This window comes from Physcomitrium patens, chromosome 4, assembly GCF_059467195.1.
Source record: "Physcomitrium patens ecotype Gransden chromosome 4, ASM5946719v1, whole genome shotgun sequence".
NCBI classification, from domain to species: Eukaryota; Viridiplantae; Streptophyta; class Bryopsida; order Funariales; family Funariaceae; genus Physcomitrium; species Physcomitrium patens.
In genome coordinates this window covers 3,747,409-3,770,589 of record NC_143413.1, presented here as the reverse complement: position 1 = coordinate 3,770,589, position 23,181 = coordinate 3,747,409, and the positions used below count along the sequence as shown (strand labels likewise).

Below are 23,181 nucleotides of genomic sequence, written 5' to 3'. Positions count from 1 at the left end.
TATAAGAAGAAAAAAAAGTGGATATATCAATTCTACAAAGAAGAAGAAGAAGAAAAAATAAAATAAAATGTCATGTTTTTAGTTTTATGAGCACCATTAAATTTAATGATCTTTACATTGAGGTTGATGCTTGTTGTAATAGTTGAGGAAGATTTCAAGCATGAATTCAATGTTTACAATACTTTGGCATTTTTTCAAATATCTTATATAAACACAAATGCATGAATTTGACTAATCATAATATTATTAATATTTTCCATCAAAGTATTGTGGCAAAAATTAGTGCATAGATGTTGTGCATATAAAAATAATCAAAGTTATCAATACCTACTCATTTATAAACCTAATGAAAATACTTACAGATTTTAAAGACTTCACTTTGTTTTCAGATTTTTGCTTGTTTATTTCAAGTCTCTCTTCAAAGCTTTCATTGACATGAAATATTAGAGATTGAGGAAAGTAAAACATCATATTTTTAAAAACTTTGAATTGATCATTCATGTTGATTAATTGTAACGTATTGTTAAAATGTTGTTCATTAGGCATGACTTTATTATTGTCATATGAGAATGTGACCAGCTATTTTGATGGAAAATGTTAATAATATTTTGATTAGGCAACAAAGAAATATTGTAACTCTGGACACAAAGATCAATGCACCAAAAAAAATCCTTCAGACATATGATGCTTAGGTTCCAAAGTACTTTGTTAGGAAGAGGTTAATAATACCCATGTTATTAAATACTAAAATTCTAAAATGACAAATTAAATCATTCATGCTCAAGTTTCTTGCTATACTATGAAATATTAAACTCAAATTCACATCAATATGTATTTGCTTCTATCCCAATATTTGAGTATGTTTTAAAATTTTGTTTGATCTCTTTTTAGATTTGCTAATGTAAAAAAAAAATAATGATTCTTTAAAGTGTGATAATGTGATTCTTACTACACATGACTCTTCTTGTATCATGGTTGTATAAGAGAAAGAATATTTCACAGTTATTATTTCTTTGCTTTATCAAGAGATGTGCATTTGAATGAGTTTGTATACATTTGTTTAAACAACAATAAGTTGCATGTGTGGATAAGTGCAACAATTAGATTTGTAAATAAGGATTTTACAAGAGGTGGCATAAAAGCTGAATCATGGACGATTGGAAAGATGAAAAGACATAAGATGGACTAGGCTCTATAAGTGAAAGAAACAAGATTATTCCATCTTTTCTTAATCACACATGTAGAGTGCATTCCAAGCCTAATATTTGTATTTGTGTTTCAATGACTCACAATATAAAGGATAAATATTTTTTTCCTCTAATGCTTTATCAGGGGGGGGGGCAGTTCAATTTCACTTCAAAAAAATATCATTAAAAATACAAAGTCATTGGTTGATAAATTTTGTTTCACATTGTTGGTAAATATTGTAAATCTAAATAATGACTGCAAACCATGGAATTAATAATAATTATTAAAAGGAATAGATTTTAAAAATAGGAAATAATATCCATTCCTTAAAATAGATCAGCTCTTACGGGAAATGTAGAATTGACACATGGACACCACTCATCCTAATCCTGTTTGAAACCCACCCAATTTACTTTATACGAGAATGAACAAGGATGGACGAAAGTAGAATGGATGCGTCAAGTTCATCCAACAGCCCTCATCCATCCATGAAAAGGGACGGGTGATAGCTCATCCAATCCCCGGAGCGCCAGCCGCAGACCGGGTCAAGTGAGGCAATCATTCCCTGCCGCAGCTTCGGCGGCCGTCTAACCAAAAGGCCAGTCTGACCAGGGAGCGGCAAGCCTGTGGCGGGAAGGTCAAGCGGGCGGGGCTGCAGTCCGCGACACAGAGGATTGCCCCCCTGCGGGAGAGTTCTTTGCCCAGGTCTGTGGCGCGGCCTCTCTCACCGTGTGCATCCAGAGCCGCACGATCCGAGGTGGCCCGCGGGCATAGGCCACAGAGATGGGGGGATGGAGGCGGGGTCGGTGGTAAGGAAGACATTGAAGGCATCGGAACTACGGGGCGGGCGAGCGGGAGAGGCATTGGCACTTGCTTTTGGTGGTGGCGATGCTCGATTGTTAGCCCGTGAAGCCAATTGTGTTGTTCGAGCCCCGATTGCTGGTGGGCTTGGCTGTGCATGCACTGCGGTTGCCAGATGATGGCGAGGATACCGTCGTCCCTCGTTTTGGCCTGAGCTCGGAAAAACTCTTCCCCCTTCCACGCTGTGTTTTTTTGAACGGTCGAGCTGACGGGCTGACGGGCCATTAGGGTTCGGTTGCTGTTGGACGCACCTTGTTGCTGGAGCGGGAGTGAGTTGCGCGTGTTTTGAGCGTAAGTGAACTAGCGGTGGAAGGCCTTTGGTGTAGAGTGAGATAGAGAGGAAGATAGGGAGTGGAAGAACAGGGAGAGAAGTGTTTTTTTTTGTCGTGGTTGCATTATAATTGTGCAGGGAGGAGGAGGAAGAGGAAGAGGAGAAGCTTATTTTGTCTAGAGGAAATGAATGGTTGCTGGTGTGTGAGAAGGAGATGAAGTTGTGGATTCACCGGAGTGTGCTAAGGGACGGGCGCTTGAAGTGTTGGGACAGAGGCTGGCACTAAGATCTTACGCCCGAGATCATAGTGCGGAGAGCTCGGTTGTGCAAGTTTCGTGCTGTTTCCATGCGGGGGAAAGCGAGAGAGTACGGCGTGGGGAAGTAGAGCAACAAGATTTGGTTGATGTAGGTCTTTAGCCGGAAAAGAAGGGCAAGTGTTGAGTGTTGTCAGCAGCGCAGATCTGGTTGGATAAATTCAGAAGGCTTAGGAGGGGAGCGCTGGAGATCAGTGTTTTACTTTCTGGCAACAGAACCGCTCTGACGAGTTAGGGAGATTTTGGGAAGCAAGGGTTCAGTGGGATTGAACGCATTCGTGAAAAAAAATGTTCTGGCGAATATCTGGCTTATCGACCACTTCTCCGGTGAGTTCATTTTTACAATTCCTCTGGACTGTGATGCTAGAGTAATATAGAAATCTATTTTTTTCAGACTATTGACCCCGTTGTCTACACATTTTGATTCTCCATTATACATGAAGTGTATCTTCAGTGCGCCCATGTGTCGTTTGTGTTGAATCTTCCCTCATTGTAGTGGTTTATGAATTCTTTTTGAAATGGCTATATGAAAGTGTGAAGAATATCCAGGATTGCTGTAATCATGTTTGATTTTTGTAAATAGTTTTGATGTTTTTGTGGATTTTGTTTTCTACAAGCAACAATCGCATGCTGACAGCTTAATATTAATGTTATAACGAAGTAGTCTCACTATATTGGAAATGCTGAGCCTGTTAAGATTAAAGTAGTCTTCGTAAATTGTAGGTGGCAATGCATATGTTTTTGAAGCCTGCTCGTCGACTATATACTTCTGTTCATCTATCACGTCCTACCTGTCAGCTTGTCAGGGTGCTGTTTTATCACAATTCTAGGTCTGCTGAATATGTATTAGATAGGTGTGCAGGTGTCGAAACAAGTTGACGTAGCTGACCTGGTCGTGCCTTGTTCGATAGGTTACATGACTTTTTTTTTGGTTTTTATAAAATGCTTTTTATTAAGCTCATAGACACAATGTTCCTTAAGTGACACTGCGTTGTGTGAATAGGATGACTGTTCTGGATTGGCGTCTTTCTAAGTTCTTCTGAACACGGTTATCCCATGTCAGGCTGAAATCCTTGTTCTTTAATCAATATGCATGAGCGACTTTTGTAACGATGAATGTGCGTCATCTTAGTGACTCATATCTATTGCTTACATCGTCAGTTCGAGGGGTTACGGATTGTTTATTGGGGGTTCCCACAAACAATGATTTGTATAATCGTTTGTGCATTATGGAGTGTGTTACTATTAGCCGCGGAAGTGTGGACTTAGTTCGTTGTTTTGAATTTCATGCATATTATTTATGTAAAGTTTTAGTTGCTAGTACTGAAGTGGTCATGGTTGTACATGCAGGTAGAAGCGGTGCTCGATAAGGATGCCTATACCTTGGAAGAACTCCTGGATGAAGATGAAATCATCCAGGAGTGCAAAGCTTTGAACAGCCGGCTTATCAATTTGTGAGCACCCTTCCATCTCGCTCTGCTTCAGCTCACTCTAAGTTGCTTTGTATGAACCAACTTTTCTAATAAGTTGGGTTTCCTATCAGCTGATTGTTCTAGTTTTTGCACATACTGGCAATATTAAGTGAGATGACTAAGGATTGTGGAACTCAATGTTAAAATTTTATACTTAACACTTTGGTACCAATTACAAGAGTTGGTGAACTTTTCTCATAACGTGATGATTATAGGGGCTTGTGTATAGTTATTCATAAAATCGACTTTTGTTTTACACGCACACAAGACAATCCATGCGTAGTAGGCCTGATGTGAGATCATGGAATGTTCAGAAGGTTTATGCTTTGATATTTGACATGTGGTATGGATGCTTTTTGACATGCGTGTCTGGTGCTAATGGATCAATTACTAGTGTTACTGATCTTTCTTTTGCGATCGTGTCATGGTCACTCCTCTTCGATGTTTACAGCATGCGGGGGAAGGCTCAGGTGCATGCGCTGCTCCGTTATGTAGTCGAAGAGCCACCGGAGGGTGCAGATAACAAGCGTTCGTACAAGTAAGTCTTCTTCTTGCAGTAAAATTGGACTTAATCAGCTGTGTGACATCCGAGGTATCTAATTTCTCGACCTAGTTTTTTTGCCTGCAATAGGACTGATTGTTGACTTGAATTTGTAGCAATTTGTAGTTATTTCGTAAGTTTGTAATGGTAGTCTAATAATGATAAAAACAAGGGAGCTAAGTCTCATTACCGCCCATGCAGGTTTCCATTCATTGCATGTGAAATTTTCACATGTGAGATAGATGTCATATTCAAGACTTTAGTTGAGGATGAGGAGGTATTACTCATATACTTTGTTTTGAACGTTGATAATGTTCATTTCTAGAAAAATTCTTTTTCATGTTCATGGGAAACTTACACTTATTCGGCAGTATTTGATGTAAATGTTTGTCACGAAGTCTGGAACTCATCTATATCAAATTATCCAAATTCATTTAGTGCTGCAAATGGTACGGTAGACAGGATTGAAGGTGTGTTCAATAAATCCTTGCTCCTTTGCAGAGCATGAATTATCTCTTCTCTTTCTTGGAGGCTGGTCGGCCACATGGAACGTTATTGGCAGGCTACTTTAGTAAGGTAAATATACATTTTTTTTTGGGTTTCATCACACTAAGATTCTTCTTTTTGTTCATGAATATTCATATATAGACTGCTAGCATTATACAGATTCAGTTCATCGGTGTGTTGAAACTGAATGTTGTGTGTTCTATAATTAGTAAATTGAATTATTTCGTAACATTTGGCACATGCTTAAGTGTTTTCTTGATTGGAATTGCACATTAAGTTGTCTAATGTGGTGATTATTTCGTTTCAAATTGTGGCGCAGGTTGTTGTTTGCTTGTTGCTTAGAAAAACTGTTCCGGTAATGCAGTATTTGCAAGTAAGTCCGAAAACTTCATTTATAAACCTCATTTATAGCACTGTTTGATTTGATTTTTTGTCTATGCTTCATTTACATTTAAAGTAGTTCTCTTTCTATGTACGTGTCCCTCGCACACGCACACATGGTCTCTTATGTGTTACTATTGGTTAACTTTTCCAGACTCACCAAGAGATGTTGAAGAAGTTGGTTGATTTAATTGGTATTACTTCTATCATGGAGGTAAGTTCTCTACATCATCACTTGGTAGTGGGTCTTATATCGGTCTAGAATCGTCCGTTTCTTGAGTTGAATATCTTGCCTTCAAGCAGTTTTGAAATTAAGCTTTAACTTATGAGTTTGCACTTGCACTTGTAGGTTCTGGTCCGGCTGGTGGGCGCAGACGAACATATATATGCTCTTCATGTGGATTCGTTGCAATGGTTAGCCGACACGGATCTACTGGAGATGCTCGTAGATAAGCTTAGTCCACCGGTATTTTTATTCTTCACTTTTTAAAATTTAAATTGGCCATAGCGCTGCTTGAAGATGTCGTGGATTTTATGAGCCTGTCCGCTTTTTGCGATTCACGTTTCCTTGGTATCTGACTATTCTGATTTCTTGCGACGGCAGAATTCTTCAGAGGTTCATGCGAATGCTGCAGAGACTTTGTCAGCTGTTACGCGTATTGCTCCATCTGCACTCACTTCAAAACTTTCTAGCCCAAAGTATGTGGTTCACAGTTTCTTCAAATTGTCCATCCGAATGTTATGGTGGTTGAAAGTGAAGTAATTTATGTTTTACCAATTATGATGCCTTGACAGGATGTCATGTGTCCGAAGAGTCATTAGTTCTCACGTTATAAGATTTTAAAGCAGATGCACTCGAAGAACATAAGGTCTATGTGCACAATGCATTTTAGATATAATACATTTTAGATTCTTGATTTGGTATTGCTTTATTCTTACAGAAACCCTTATTTAAAGCCATTCCATTGTTATTGCTTGTCTTGGCAGGTTTGTGGGGCGCCTCTTTCTTCACGTATTGGATAATCCGGAGTCGAAGTCTACCCTTGTGCATGCCCTTTCTGTCTGTATATCTCTCTTGGACCCGAAGAGAGCTGCTTCCGTAGCAGCTGCAGGAGCCGCTCGTGGCCAGCATGTGACTGAACCAATGACTACTGCAAACCCGGAGACTGTTGAAGGCATGCTACAAAGATTAGGTGAGCCGACGTTTCTTGCGATAACGGTTGTCCGGCGAATATAATATTATGCTATGTAGCCGCTGGATGAAGTGGAATAACTTCTGATTTAGTTCGTCGGTTTAACTGTTGAATCAGCCCGAACAGTTTTGCACTCGTAGTGGGGAGCCAGGACACTGCTTTTGTATGATTACTATGTTCAAGATAGTAGAACATATGAGAAGACATCCGTTGAAAATTGCATTTGGATCCTGGTTAATATATATTAAGTGGAGAAGATGGAACTCGCAGTTATTGCTTCCCCTGAAGGTGCATTCTTGATGTCCGCAGGTGACTTGCTTGCAGTATTGGATGTCTCCAAGGACAACCTGATGTTGCCTACTACATATGGACAGCTTCAGCCACCTTTGGGTGTCCACAGGCTTAAGGTTAGACTTGGAATTTTGTTATTGGCGTTGCAGAGCGAGAATTTTTCTCCTTTTTTAGTCAACTTCACTGCATTTTGTAGCTCATAGTGTTAATTTTTACACTCCACTGATATCGTGAGTTATTGGGCAGATCGTGGAGTTCATTGCGGTTCTGTTGAGAACCAATAGTGACGGCGCCAGGCACCAGTTGGTCAACTCAGGAGCAATTCAACTTGTATTAAAGCTCTTCTTTGAGTAAGCTTTCCTATTCACCCTCCTTTTTGCTGTGTATTGTGGACGTAGAAATTGGTATATCATGTCAGGCAGCGTGCATGAGACTACGCGCGATGTGCATTTGAGCTTGAGCAACAATTGGTCATATGCTGGATATTTGGCCGTGACAGTTATCCCTTCAATAACATGCTGCATCATCATGTGGAGAGTATTGTGTCCTCGTGCTTGGAGAGCAAAAGTCAAAAACTGATTGATCATTTATTTCAAGACTGTAAATTTTTGGATAATTTATTGGCTGCGGATGATAATCCTTACGTTCCAGACAATCAAGCGGAGGTACGAGTTTAGTTTGGGGCTGATTGTTGTGTACTTACATTCTTTAAATAGTATACTTAATGATACTTTTTGCATATGTGATGCTTCTAGGGTGATGAATCTTATCAGAGAATTTTATAGACGATGTTTGATTGATTGCTGAATCACTGTTACGAATAGTAGATGTAATTAATCTACGACGGTTACTGTGCACAATCTATATTTGTGACGTAAGCTTGTCAGAGATCATTCAGTAAGGATCAGGATACAATACCATGTTTGTGGGTTTATTATTGTTCACCAGTTGGATTTTAGATTTGATCCATTTTATTGATCTGCAGCCAAAGTCTACAGTCAGTAAATCACGCACAAGGATAGGGAATATGGGTCATCTTACTCGTCTCGCTAACAAGATTCATCAAGCCTCTGCGATTCCTTTAATTCAAGGTCATTTACAGGTATGCAACATCTGTTTTCTCAGTTGCATTGTAATATATTTGCATTCTTTGCCATTGTATTCTAATTTTTTTCGTCTTCACTTCACAGGCTAATTCTAAATGGAGTGACTGGGTGACAAAAGTTTTGCAGCCTCGGAACTCAATTGAAAATGTGTTTCACTGGTCTTGTGGGTACGTCTCTATCTTTATGATGGCGATTTTCATTTTCCTGCATTTTTTGAATTTTCTAGGTTTGTCGTTTTATCATAGTGACATCAAAATTTTGTAATTAAGTGTGTTAAATTTCTTGGGAAGTGTATTGCAGTTTCTTCATTCATGCAATGAAATGTTGTTCGAGAAAATACGATAATGTGTCTAACGAAGTATTCACATGGTGGTCTGATATGTGCACAGACGACCAACTGCTGTACAGGATCGTCCTATGGACAGTGACGAAGATGACTTCCGTCATAGGGATTATGATATATCAACTATGGCCAGTAACATAAATCGCGAGGTTTATCGGTACGGCATGTTTGACAATGATGATGCTGAAGAGGTTAGTCCTTGCTGTCTTACCTCAGCTCGTTTTGGTCAGTACCGCGTCTTCTGTTTGATATGTATATGTTGGATATTTTTAATTCTTTTATGTTTTTAATGTTTTTCGAACCCCACTTGCCGAGTTCCAGTTTGTTCTCATTTATTACGTTTGCATCTGTATCGCTGCACAGGGTCATGGGGCAATGGAGAGAGATGAGGAGGTTCATCCTCGTACCCAACTCTCATTTTTGAAGTATCATGTTTTCGTCTTACGGTTTAGTATAACTTCGATGATATGAATGTGTAGTCTATGTTTAGGATGGACGGGAAATGATCCAATATATGGAAGGGAACTAAGTATTGGTTGTGTGTGTAGGACATGTTTTTTGATGATGAGTCTGCTGAAGTTGTCATTTCATCGTTGCAACTTGGTGAAGATCAGGACAGGTGTCTTCATTATCTTACTCAACATTTATTTTTTTTGCACTTACTTCTTATCCTATTATTTGAGTTGTGTTAAGTACCAGTTTTCCTTGGGTTTTTTTCTCCTAAATCTAATTCCGAAATCTAAGTCCTAAATCCTAAAGCTATTTTATTATTGGGAAAGGAGTAACCACTGGCGGTTTTCTTCTAGTCTCATTTTGTCTGAAGTTTTCGGATTAAATTTGTGATGTAGTGGTAGGGCAGACAGCTTGTTCGGTCGAAACAACAACTGGTTTGCGTTTCAAGATGATTTCGCCAGGTCAACAGAAGAGTCCGCTCCAACATTTCTTGTAACCTCTTCTCCACCTCGGAATGATTTGGGACCAGCTGCAAATATAATCTCCCCTCCTAACAGTAGCGGGGATAGCAGCAGTGATGATGAAGTGGTTCTAGGAGAAGATGAAGATCTCGCAGATACAGCTAGTTCGGCGAAATCCAATAAAATACCCGAACCCAATCTTTTTGATGTACTGGAGAGAGAAAGCAAAAGCAGTCTGACATATCATTCTTTAGATTACTCAGAACTAACTACGAAACTTGAGAAAATAGATATTTCGGACGATCTATCATTGTTCCAACATCGATCAGAAGAATCTAGTGCAGGTATTTTGCCAATCGTTACTCTTGATAACGCTGTCTGAACGGGAACCTTCTATTTCTAAGCTTTTCTTGTTTGACACTTCATTTGCCACTGTAATCTAGGCTCATATATTGATGATTTTTGTGACGTCTCGTCTCCTCGTATTGATGTTTTTTGAATGTGGAATAAATGTTGACTTTTTGGGAGGAGCAGGCACGGAGATTCCATCAGGGGGACCTGTGATTGATGACAAAATCCCATTCGATGTTCATTTTCCTGAGCACTTCGAGGTAGCCGGGCAGACACCTGATTCACCCAATGTCGAAAAAAAGGCCGATCAATCTCATTCTGAATCTGCTGATGCTAGTGTGGTTCCAGAGGGGCATATGGTCAATCCCATTACAGGTAAAATTCCAACATCAACTATGTTTCTCATGAATATACATCTCAAAATTTTCGTAACTGAAACAATTTTTTTCCTTCAGTGAATGCGAAAGGTCCATTTTATTTCAATTTTTTTGGTTTGAGATGCTCTGGATGTACGAAGTAGGGACTTCGGTTGAAGCATTCCTGGCATGATTGAATATGCATGGTGCTTGTCTAAAACTTTGCCCACAGGTGAAGAAGTTGCTGGTGTAGAACCTGACGGCACAATCAAAGCCATGGAGAAGATGTTGAAGGAGGGTGTTGTAGGGGAGGCCACACCTTTGTTCAAGGGTGAGCATCACGGAAGTGAGCCTAAAAAAGAGGATTCTTCTAGCGGCAATTCTGATTTCAGCGACGTGAATTATTGGCGCAGTGACTACACACCGTCGGATGTCGAGGAAAAGTTGTGAGGTTCCGTGCTCCTGTTTATTCTGGTTTGTATACCTTCGATGAATACGATTTATCCATTTGAATGCGTTAGAGAGCTCTTCGTTAAGCCAGTGGTCTGTAGCTCAATTGTCTGTTCAATCGTGTGTCCTATAACGCCATATCAACATCCATTTGCTAGCATCTTGATGGTCTACTGGGGAGATGCATCAAGCAAGCGGCTGTTCCACCAGTTCAACCCCTTCTGCAAGTTTGTTCGTATCCTACCTTCCATTATTTTTCGAAACTCATGAGGGGAACAATCGATCGCATAAAGTTTACAGATACTCTTCTGTAATACTGTACAAAGTGGCTCCCCATCAATTACTTACAGCAGCAGACCTGCTGGGGTTGTCCAACTTCACACCTGAATATACTCTTTCATATTCATTTTCTACCAAACCGTTGCTGAGCCTCGGAATGGCTTGCATGTGGGGTGCTTATGATAGAGTCCAAGGCATGAATCCTTATTTATATTTTCGAAATAGTAAATTCGGTGATTACAAACATTTTCTTTCCCTTGTTGGGTTGGCTATGTTGAAGTCTCTCATGATGTGTGATTCTGACAACTTTATCAGACAAGCTTTGAAGAGTAACATACAACCTTTGATGTTTAGTATTGTTTGTGTTGCCTGATGCAATGAGATAAAATCTCAATATTTAAAATTATTAATTAATAATTTCTATCAGACTTCAAAAACCAATCTAGTAAGGTTTTAAACCATGGATTGCGAGTTTCAACATAGAAATAACCTGACAAGTTGAGTTAGTTATCATATGTTCAAACCGTCTTCATCAGAACCATGTTAAAGTTTAGACGATTACCGTCCCCAAGGAGACAAACGGGAGTCAAAATGGCTGTGCCTCCGCGGAGTAACACCCGTCAGAGACAGCAGAAGCACCTCTAATCTCTGGGCTTTACGAAGGGGTAAGCAAATTGCGTTGCTTCTTGATCCCAAACCTCGCGGAGTGAAAGTCATCCATGCGCTGCAGAGCCCACGACCTGGGTTGTAAGACGGGGACTGAAGTCCCGATCTCAAAAACCACTTCAACACTGACCATTGTAACCCCGCTGATGACCATTACAATACTTTGCTGCAACGGTCATACACAATGTTACAGTAGTTAAAGGCAGAAATGGCTAAACCACCACATTGATATAAATAGATTACATAGTGTTTAAACTACAGTTGACAGCCGCAACTAACTGACATTGTGATCGGCTTTTGAGTGTGGACCCTGCACCACCTCCTCAGGACATCCTCTTGAGCTTTGCCCTGGAATAATCTCAAACCCCTGTGCAAAGCAAAGCCCAACTTCTTTGCAAGAGTGCTCAAACTGGAATACACGGCGCTACTGCAGCTGTATTGACAACCGAAGTACACTTGTGGGCACTAATTCTGATACACCATATACTATTGTTCGGTATTCCAAATATCGCTTCCTCGTCCAGTGCGAGTATTTTGACTTCTAAGAAAAATCTGTTGCAGCTCAACTGCAGTGCTGTAACGCCTGCTAGTGCATCATGCCATGGTCACCAAACACGAATCCCAATGAGCATCGCACTAAGCTCATGTAGCTTTTCGCAGTATACAAAGCTGAGTTTAAAAGAGGCAGAGGCAAGTCTCCACGACAGTAACAGCAATGACCAACTTGAAACCGCCTGAATATATTTCCCAATCTACAACTTGAAATACAATCGTGAAGTAAGTAATTTTAGGCATATAGAAGAAAGTGGAAGTACCAAAATGTCCGTTCGTATTTAAGGAAACCCAAATTGACATAATATTACGTTCGTCAATAGCGAACCAGATGCCACAGTTGATGAAATTCAAATTTACAGTTAACACCAGGTTAATACAGCCCAAGATGGTTTCTCCTGCCAAAAATGATAACTGAAACGAATGTAAAACATTCTTTTGTTCCAAAAAACCTACAACAATGACAAGTGAGTACTTGCTAATACTTCTCGCAGGCTTCGCTCATTTTACAGCGGGCGTGGAAAAACATACTATATACCTGGGAAGCTGAAAATGGTTTCACCAAAATATCAAGGTCTCAGGCATTGCCACAAACAAATAGGAAGAGTTTCAGCGAAAATTGGGCTAGCGCACCAAACGATTAGCCCAAATAAACATAAGATCTCGTTGAAGATCATGAGTGGAATCCCTCTGTTTTAGGAAAATCCGTGATCTCAACATTGAGTCTTCAGGGTCAACCACAAACTTGAATACCAAGCCAACATCTGATGCCTGCCTCGTCTCCTTTGCAAGCAAGCAATGCGAAAAAATTCTACGACGACGTAAAAACACAACTACGATAGCTTTACAACCAGGTTAGAGGTTCAACAATAATTATAATAAGAGCGTCATGAAGGAGAAAAAAAGAAATTAAGATAACAAAGAAAGCAAGGAAAAACGATAACCCGCACTGACACAGTATGTAAAGCAGCTAAAAATTTCGAAGAGCTCCCATTATATACCCAAAGATTACAGATTCTCCTAAGTATCTCATACATGCCATTTTAAGCTACCTTCATCTGTGAACTTACAAAGTAGCGTGACCTTTGCAGCGGATCAACATCCTTCTGACTACAAGAACACCCCAACCAGTGAAAATGAATACTAACAAAAAAATAAGGGGATGGGTAGACAGAATATTTTAATGTTCTAGGAAGAGGAGGCAGCTGTAGATCCTCCAACCCCCATCTTTCTACCCAACACAGCCAGTTGCTCAATGAATTCTTCTCCAGATAATATCTCAGTGGTTCCATAGATAATGTTCTTCGTCGGTTGCTGTCGCTTAGCAAACTCTTGCAAACTTCCATACTCCAGGTAATTCCCTCCCCCTATCATAAAAACGATGGCCTCTTTGAAGGGTCCTTTAGAAACACTACCAGCACCAGCCGATCCTTTAGGAGCTCGTGGATCAAATGTGAGGTAAGAATCTGTTTCAGGAGATGGTTTAGATTCCATCAGAGCTTCGACTACGCGGATAAGAGCTGCTTGCCTACCCCCTGAGAGTAGATTCTTCACCCCTGCCGTAATTGAAATCAATGCCTGTTCATAGAACTGCCCTCCCCATCCACCAAGATTGCTCTTGCTTGCAGCTTGCGCAGAGGACAACGAAACGTTTAGGGATTTGATCCTCTTGACATACAGGAATGCTGAAGGATCGACCTCACATTCTCGAAGAGCTGCTTCAACTGCTTCAAGTTCTGCTGGAACTGTGGTTTCTGCTGCGAGCAGGTATACAACAGCTAGCCTTAACTTATCTTTTTTGGAGCCTTTACCTTTCAGATGTGCAATGAGACCTCTGTCAACACTGCCTTTTGAGAGCATTTCATCCTCAATCGAACTGAAGCTGTCAAGAGAACGATTCTTGATTTCCCCTAAGAGAGCAGTGGCAATGTTGGTATGCTTATCAATCGTCCTCTTTCTTTCAGTAAGCTCTGGCAAAGAGTTCACGGCATTCATCAAGTGCTTCGTGTTACCCATCAATTCTTGTTCATCGAAATCTTCAGCATCACCTCCTGTTTTCTTGTTTACCTCCGCGATGTCTTGCTTATACCTAACACCCACAACATCAAGAATCAATGCTGGTTACATCCACCTCAGCAATCCAATTACATCTGAATTCAAAGTTATAAAGAAGAGAGGGTCACTCTACCATAATCATGAAATCAATAATTGGGTACAAACTGACCTGCTCAATTGAACCTCAACTTCTTGAGCTACTTGGGGAAACACAGCGTTCCCATTAGCAACCCAAAACGAATCACCATCATCAAGTTCATACGTTTTCCCAGCATTCTTTCCCTTCAAGCCTAAAGTGCCCCCTTCACCTTGAACAGTAACACGATTCAACCTCATGTTCAAAACATCATGGACAAGTGGACGATAGCTCCAAACGTGCTGGACGGCAACTGATAACTCAAAATTACGATCAAACAAACATAGAACAGGCCGTTGGAAAGAAGTGCCCATATGTCCAGCCTCTGTGAACAGATTGTTTCGCGAAACCAGATGATCTCGTATACGTGAGTCCAAGGCACTAGCTACCATCTCTGCTGGTCCACCACTGTCAGCCAAAGTAGAAAATATTTAGAGGATGTACTCAGCACCTCAATATAATAAAACCCACATTAAGCTATAGATGGGCGCAATGTGGTTAGAAACTACACTAGATATTTCCGCTAATGAAGAAGTCTTAGAGGAAGTCCCAGCTTCTATTTTCTTTGTACTGTATCAAGTATTGCTGAGGTTCATGTGCCAAATTTCCCCAATATCCTCACATTTTCTCCTAAAGATTCCATCCCAACCAATATCAAAAACTGTTCTCCACGAGGTTTGATAATCATAAGATGTAATAAGCCTAAATCATTGACCCTGAACGCTAGAATCTCTCGCTAATATCAAGGCATAGATAGATATTCGTGACAACGAGGTGCATGTTTATATTGATTGGCTCATTTGAAACATAAGAACGAAGTTCATTTCTGGACGGGTAAAAAATGATCATTACCTTGCACATCGGATCACTGGGACTACTCCCAAAGTCGCAAGAACAGAAAATAGCCCATTAGCAATGTTTTCAACCACGGCCTCCACGTCCTGTTCTTGGGCAGCAGGGTCATTAAGTTGCACATACGAGAGTGGCTGGGCAAGAGAGAACATCCCATTTTCAAGTGTCACAAACTCAAGATACTGGTCATAAACCTTTGCGATTCTCTGCAAGCAATCTGTTCTGAGTGTATTTGTGGCTAGCTCCTCCAAGAGAGGTCGAGGCAGGGATGACGAAAAATTGAGATGGAAAGCTTCGTACATCCCACGAGATGCGTCTAAAATTATTCTTTGAATATTTGCCTGCAGTGGTTGAACAAAGTAAATCGCTGGCACATCAGGCACATTTTGTCGCTCCTTATCTAGGCCCAGGTACAGTGTGATGCCGTGCTTCCTTAAATCGTTGACGCGAATTAACGGCGACAGAATGTCGCGACAGAAATTGTCATATATCAGCACCTTGTATACCTCTTCGTCTGCTGTGCCCCCACTTAAGACTGGGTGATTAAGATTCAGCATCCGAACCACCGCATCTGTAAACATGTTCACCGCCCTCAAATTCAGGTCATGTATCATGCACAAAATGACAATGTTCGTGAATGAAGACAACCTCCAATATCACGGTAACCAAGTTGCCCGCACCATCCATGTCATTGACAACATTCCACGTATACTCTAACAGCTCGACACTCACGCATCCGATTCCGCACAATGCAAGAACAAAAAAAAATATAAGTCCTACACGTAAACCCTAAACCTACGAAGGTGCAGAGCACTCCACAAACCAAACCCCGTGCATCTCTCCCTCAAACACCATCCATAAAATTTCCCGATAAGACTGCGCGACACACCAGTTCTCATCTAATAGCCATAAAAACAGACTCACACCCAACTCCACTGAAAAAAAATGATTCTCAATTCCCTCAACAACATACAAACAATCAAATTAAATCTCGGCCCCATCTAACCCAACAAATCATTCCAGTACAACCTACTTGCAGCAAGGAAATATCACCATTACATCCAAAGCACGAATTACTCCAACACTATCGATCCAGAAAATATGCCCACAAGAGAGTAGTAAATAAATAAATAATAAATAAAATAATTAATATATCACCCAATCTCGCGAAGTAAAGCAGTCTGTGTGCTGACTTCTAACAATGCGAACACAGATCTGCAAGGAAGCGGCGTTACCGAGCTGTTTCTGCCTCAGCGAAAGCGCCATGGCTGTAATCCTGGGCAACTATCCTCCGCACCCACCCGTGCCTCCTCGATTCAGTAGTACGCAGTCTGATCTCTTTCTCTCTCTCGATTGCGTCCCCTCCCTCCCGATTCCCGCGAGTATCTTCCCCGCAAACACACAAGCACTCCTCTCTCACCCTCTGTCTCGCACTGCTCGCCCTTCCCACCAAGAGGCTCCGCTCGTAGATGTTGAGGAACTCTTCGTAGATGTTTCCATCTAGATTTTCGCTTTATTTCTGGGCCCGGGTGGCAAGGCACTGATTGGACAACACCCGTGAACTCGGTTGAGCACGAAAAAAGTAAATGCGGTTCGGAAATATCCGGAAGTTTTGGAGTCCTGTTTACACGTGGGAGAATCGGGCTATGATTGAAGACGGCGTGTGTGGGTCGTATTTTCTGTTGGATGAGTTCCTTTCGTCGTATGGATGGATGTTTTGTTGGATGACTTGGTTCGATGCGGTCGTTTAGTTCAGTGTTGAGTTGAATGGAGAAAACGATTCACTACAACATATTTGTATTAATGCTGGAAAACGATGGTGAAAATTTCAAATCATTGTTCTTTTAAGAAGTTCATTTAACACTTTGCTCTTGAGCTTGTGGTATGATATTTTTGATGTTTGAAAATCTCTGCTAGAATATAAAGAGTTGTTTTGATCCTTCACATTTAACTCGATTTAAATAGTACACATTGACAAAATTGCATCAAGTACAAAAGAAAATCTTAAAATAGATTAAGAAAGATAGAAAGATAAAATAGAGGAAAATTATGGATGTATTTATTTCAATTTTTTTAAAGATAAATAATACTATATTTAGTGTAAATTTACAAACATTTTTTGCCAAAATAAAATATTGCATTTTCAATGTAAATATATATAATATATATTGTAATTTTAAAACATTTTTTTATTAAATTAATGAAATTAATTTTGAGTATAAAATTTAAAATGAATATATATTTAAATGATGAAATAAAATAATAATAAAATATTAATATTTTTGGTTTTATGAAGTTAAAATTGCATAAAAAATAAAAATTGGCACTAATATGTTTTATAATTGATATACTCCAATAAATTTAGATAGAACATGAGTTAGTATCATCATAGATGTTTAAAAGTTTAGAAGCAAGGGTTTCAATTCAATTTAACTATAATAATACATCATAATATGATGTAAATTATGCTTTAAATATAACCAATTTTCTTCTTTAAAAAATTATACAAATAAAGTAACTAAAAATTTGGAAATTTTCTATAACATTTGGAATTATTTTGCTAAATGCATTAAGATCATTTAGGTATTTTGAAGATTTTTCTTTTTTCCTTTTTCTTTCTTTTCTACAAATGCAACTGCCTTTTTTAACAATGTACATTGTAATACATATCATTTATATTGTTTTTGTTTATTTACATTAAAAAACAAAAAATAAAAAATAAGATAAATTTTAAAAAATAATTATTAAAATATTTGAGCTATTTTGATATTGAAAAAATAATATATAATATTTTAGTTTAAAAATTTTAATTTAATACATATAATATAAGAATATAAATGATGTTTCTTAATGTGCTTAAATACCAATTGAGTTTTTATTGTGCTAAAAAAATAAAGTGATATACATATAAAGTTTAGTCATTGGGATCAAAATAATAAAATTTCTATTTAATTTTAACAAATAATGAAAATTCCAATTAATTTTTTTTTTCTCGATAAAGACATGTTGAAAATTGTTTAAATTTTATAGAAATCTATAATTTTAAAATTCCTTAGAAACAATGGATTCAACAATGATATATATATATATATATATATATATATATATACTAATTTTGTACAAAAAATTGAAACGAATTTGAAGGATGTTTCAAAAATATAAAATTCAAAAATATTTTCTATTGAAGACAATTTTTGTAAAAATAAATAAAAATAAAAACATGAAAGAAGGAAATACTAATTTTAAATTTAAATTGATGAAATATTAGTATATAGATAAAATAATCATTTAATCTAAGAAAAATGGCCTTCTAAAATATAACATTAAATTTGAAGATATTCTTTTGTATTAAATTTTTATTCTTCTATAGAATTTGTATAATAATAAAATTCTAAAAATCTAAAAATATTATAAAACATATTACAAATCATTAAACAAATGGATGTATATATGTAAGGTATTGCTATTGCTGCCACAATTTTTGCTACTACCACCTTAAATTTTATAAAAAATTTAGTCAAAATTTTATTTTTGATACTTCTATCACAAATATTTAATATCTATCTATCTATTTCATTTTTTTTTTTTTTTTTTTTTTTTTTTTTTTTATTAGAATCAAAAACTAAAAAAACATGTAAAGTAGGTGGAAGGTTGAATATGTTTTTTGATTATCTTTAAAAATATTGTAATGGAAAAACCATTTTTTATGTTAAAGCAAAAAAGAAAAATCTCAAAAAGATAATTTTATAATTCTTAATTTGAATGTTATAAAACCATTAGATATTAAACTTCAAGTATGAGAAGTTAAGATAAAATAAGTTTTTTGTAATTTTTTTTATTTATGTTTTTTTGAAAAGAAAATATTAGTAGAACTATATGTACAAAATATAATCCTTTAGTTTTTTTTTTTAAAAAAAAAAAAAAAAAAAAAACTGCATAAACAAAGAAACTACGAATCTTATTTATTTTTTTGAGTAAAATTAAATGGTTGATGCAAATCTCTTGCAAGTATTTATTGTACAGAGATTATAGATGTATTGTTTTTGTAATATATATATATATATATATACATATAGATAGATAGATAGATAGATAGATAGAGATGGAATGATTTAATTAATAATTGATCATGCTTTTATTCATAGAAATAGATATTTATATATAAAATAATTGTTTTTCTTATTTTTATCTCTATTTCAATTATGTATAAAATATATTTGTCAAAACAAATCGTTAAATATAATCTATAAAGTATATTTTTATTAGGAGTAATAATTAGAAACAAGCATTATAACTTTATGCAATGTAAAATTAGAATCCTTCACTCTTTACACTCGTTTGATTTTTTTGGAGCCCTGCAAGTTTCACTCTAAAAAAAATCGGCCCAAATCAAGGTCGTAGGTCAAATTACGAGAGCAACAACAGCAGCTGAAATTTCCATCCAGCTGAGTGATAGTCCGACGTTGCCGACGTTTGCAATTACTTGAGATACGGATACGTTTTAGATTGGAGCTAGTGCAGGTGTTCCGTATTCTGATCAGACGAGGCTTTGGTGATCATAATCTCAATGTAGTATGTTGAGAATTTAATTTTCGAGGAACCCAATTATCGTCGTTACGAAAACATGGAAATGGAATCGAAGCACGGAATGTGCAATTAAAGACACTATGTACAACTCTATGAAGACTGAACTGATTCAGTAACCTGAATCACTAAAAAGATTCGCGGAGGAACAAACTAGGCCGAAAGAAGCTAGGGAACTTCGTATTTTCAGACTCTGATACAGATTTCTTTGACGACACTAACTAGAACGATACCCCCATTCTACCCACAATTTAGGGTTGAAGGATTGGTGAGCTCCTCTCAATTCAGTCTTGTGCTAGATTTCTACCCATCAAGGGAGGTTGAAAGCTTGTCGCTTCAGCTGGAAAACTGTTACAGGGGAGTGACATTGACCCTAAGCTTCGCTAGAGCTGGTAGCTGAACTTAATTACTTTGATTGCCCGAGTTTCTCACGAACAAAATGTACAAAGGGGAGGTCAGTGACTTCAATACTTTACACCTAGTTTTAAGGACATAAGCTGAGGTTTTGGCTTACTCTCTGAAAGTACGCGCATCAGAAAATGGCTGATGCAACTAGATGGAACACGAGAACAACCCCCACCTCACTGAACTGGTGAAACTCTCATGCCGAATGGCACGAATTCGGTGAAGACTTAGTGCAGAATTGGAGGCAACTCCCGCGAATGGGCGACTATAACATGGGCGGTGCAGGCTGGTATCAGAGCGCCCACCAGCACCCCCTTCAACATGATGAAGAGCTGCGAAGAGAAAGGGGAGCATCACAAATATGTGCTTTGTTCGTGAACACCGCCACTGAAGAGAAAGATTGCCGTGCAGGTGTGCGTTGACGAGCTTCTTTCAGGGAAGGCGGAGCTAGAATTCTCTAGTTTTTCCGCGATGGAAAAGCATGTCTCGTCCCTGTTCGTTGGAGATGACCCCACTTCGTCACATTGCAAGAACTATACATCTCGGAATTTATAATTTGAGCTGGTGGAAAGATTTGACAGCGAGCAGGGTGCGAGCGGGTGGCGGTGCGAGCAATGGGGTGAGGGTCGCGGTGCGAGCAGAGTGGGGTTGGCAGCGAGGACTGAGGCAGAGAATTTTGCTGCGGCGCGCAGCAAAATTGAGGGGTATGGGTGCTATTATCTATATATTAAGGAGACAAGCAGTGGGTATCGATGGTTGCATGGATCGGACTTTGTTGTTATCAAAAAAGTTTACGTTCTCTGGAGTTCACATGACGTTTTACGATTGATCACAGGGGGTTCACAGAGATTTCAGGCCGTTTTTCAACGCAACGGCAGTAAGGGCATGCATCGAGAGATTTTGTGTATATTTACGTGGGTGGACTCTATTTTGGTCTTAGCGAGGGTGATGTTCTTGCGGTCTTTGCTCAGTCAGTGTTCTCTTCCGACCCATGTTGTTGCGGTAATTCATGAGGAATCGCAGTAACTAATGGCTTTGTAATAATTGCCTTCATATCTCTAGGTTGTGGATAGTGCAGAAGCGCAGTGTGAAGTGGGGTCATTTTCTTTGGATGGATGTGGAGGTGTGAATGTCTTTGCTCAATATCATATAAATATTTTGCTTGATATTCAAGAATGTGGATTTGAATGGCGTCTCAAGTCAATGCTAGACTGCACACATAGTAGGATCCTTGCAACACAACTGATTGACTACTTTCGCAAACCAACTGATTGAATACTCTTACCTATCTAAACAGAACTGGTCAATCCAGGAAAGCTTGGAAGAGACGATCCTGCAGATAATTGAGGCGATGGTGGGTATTTTAACCCCCCATTAGTACGCTATTTTCATCTATACTTACAACTATTCATATTGTTTCTCTTTTTTCTGCTGCAACTGGATAATAGAATATGAGTTTCGTGATCCTCCTTTGGACCAGTTTTTTGTGTATCTATGAATTATACCATGGTAACACCCTGGGTTTATACGCTCATTGGTTTCAACAGTGTATTGACATGGGTAATAGTGTTTATTATTGAGAATAAGCTTTCTTAATGATGTAATTTTCAGGTGATATCAAGAACATGTACAGATTGAATTTACATTTATGTGTTTATGGGAATTCAATTAAAGATGTCATTTATTTGCAACAAATTAAGTAAATAAATCCATTTTGAAAAATAAAAAATAAAAAAAATGAAAATTCAAAATTCATCTATGTTTGATATAAAATTCAAATTCTTTTCCTGATGCCATGCGAATTTTTCATTGATACATGAAAATTGAGAAACATTTATCATACATTATGTGGTTGGTATTCAATGTAATTGATAAAGTTATTTCTCAAATATCAAATAATTAAATTTATGAAATGATGGAAATTCTTTGCATATAATGTATTGATTATACAAAATTAAATATTTGTAATGTTCCTAAAATACCAAACAATATTTTCGTATATAGGTTTGAAAACCTGTGGTCAAATTAACAGGTATCTTTATCAGTTTGATATGCTTAAAAAAATTAATTCCCAAAATTTATATTAGACATGTTTTCATTTTTTAAAAGTAATATAATTGTGAATTCTTCCCTGTTTCTGATAGAAGAAATCTATCTTATTGATACCAACAATGAAAGAAATAAAAACAAGTTGTTATTCATTACCATTTTTTTAGATCATCAATAATAACATTTTATGTATTGGCAATATGTGAATAGATAAATAAAGTAGATTGGATTGTTTTACATGTGTGGTTAATTGTACATTAAGCCCATGACTTGATTTGTAAAAGGTAAATTATCCCCTATAATATTTCCCTTAGTCTACAAATTTTTTTACTTCTAGACTTTGTTGTTATATTAATTTAGAATCATTTTTGAAGAACTTGATTGCAAAATTTTCATACTAATGTACAAGGTGAAATCCTGATATCAACAAATTAAACTTTCTAAGAACTTGATTGCAAATTTTTTGTACTAATGTGCAAGGTGAAATCCTAATATTGAAAATTAAGCTTTTTAGAAATAAATAAATAAAATTTTAAATATTATAAATGGATTAAAGAAATTTTAATTAGATAAATATTAGTAATTTATTTTTTATACTTTATATTTTAATTAATTTATTTCTTAACTTTAATACATCTTTGAATGTCTTAACATACTTTTATGATTTTTAATGTAATTTAATTAATTAATTAATTATATTTATATAAAAGTAATTCCTTGAACAAAATTAATTACCTTTTTTTGCATAGTATTTGTGACAATGGCATAGCTTTATCTATCCTACTTTATAGCTAAAAGCTCTATTATATATTTTTATTTATTTTTATTTGTATTATATTTGTATTTAAAAAATATTTTTTGACTCAAAAAATGCTTTATTTCAATCATACTTTCCATGACAATGATATGGATTCATCTAATCTATATATTAAGATTGGCTCTCCTTCACCACATGCATCCTTCTTGGTTTTCATTAAAAAATTCACATTCTATGGAGTTTGAAAGGAAGTTTAACTGAATGTGAATGAATTCAACAATGTCTTATATGGACAAAATAGTGATTT

At 37.4% G+C, this 23,181-nt stretch overlaps 2 protein-coding genes across 2 annotated transcripts; one reads left to right on the top strand and one right to left on the bottom strand.

Moving 5' to 3' along the window:
- The first annotated feature begins 2,020 nt into the window (after window positions 1–2,020).
- Window positions 2,021–11,064, top strand: LOC112280840 (uncharacterized). The gene is made up of 21 exons (XM_024516721.3): window positions 2,021–2,961; window positions 3,985–4,088; window positions 4,558–4,644; window positions 4,849–4,924; window positions 5,149–5,223; window positions 5,474–5,527; window positions 5,690–5,749; window positions 5,885–6,001; window positions 6,140–6,234; window positions 6,523–6,728; window positions 7,038–7,135; window positions 7,266–7,369; window positions 7,519–7,684; window positions 8,005–8,121; window positions 8,210–8,292; window positions 8,515–8,659; window positions 8,832–8,861; window positions 9,017–9,087; window positions 9,317–9,726; window positions 9,917–10,108; window positions 10,322–11,064. The coding sequence occupies exons 1-21, from the start codon at window positions 2,923–2,925 to the stop codon at window positions 10,537–10,539; spliced, it is 2,547 nt and encodes an 848-aa protein (XP_024372489.1). The 5' UTR covers window positions 2,021–2,922; the 3' UTR covers window positions 10,540–11,064.
- A 1,934-nt stretch (window positions 11,065–12,998) lies between these two features.
- LOC112280841 (SEC1 family transport protein SLY1) lies at window positions 12,999–16,499 on the bottom strand. The gene is made up of 4 exons (XM_024516722.3): window positions 16,315–16,499; window positions 15,080–15,650; window positions 14,261–14,635; window positions 12,999–14,125 (listed from the first exon to the last, which is right to left on the bottom strand). Exons 1-4 carry the CDS (start codon window positions 16,343–16,345, stop codon window positions 13,225–13,227), a joined length of 1,878 nt encoding a protein of 625 aa, XP_024372490.1. The 5' UTR covers window positions 16,346–16,499; the 3' UTR covers window positions 12,999–13,224.
- Between the last annotated feature and the right edge of the window lie 6,682 nt (window positions 16,500–23,181).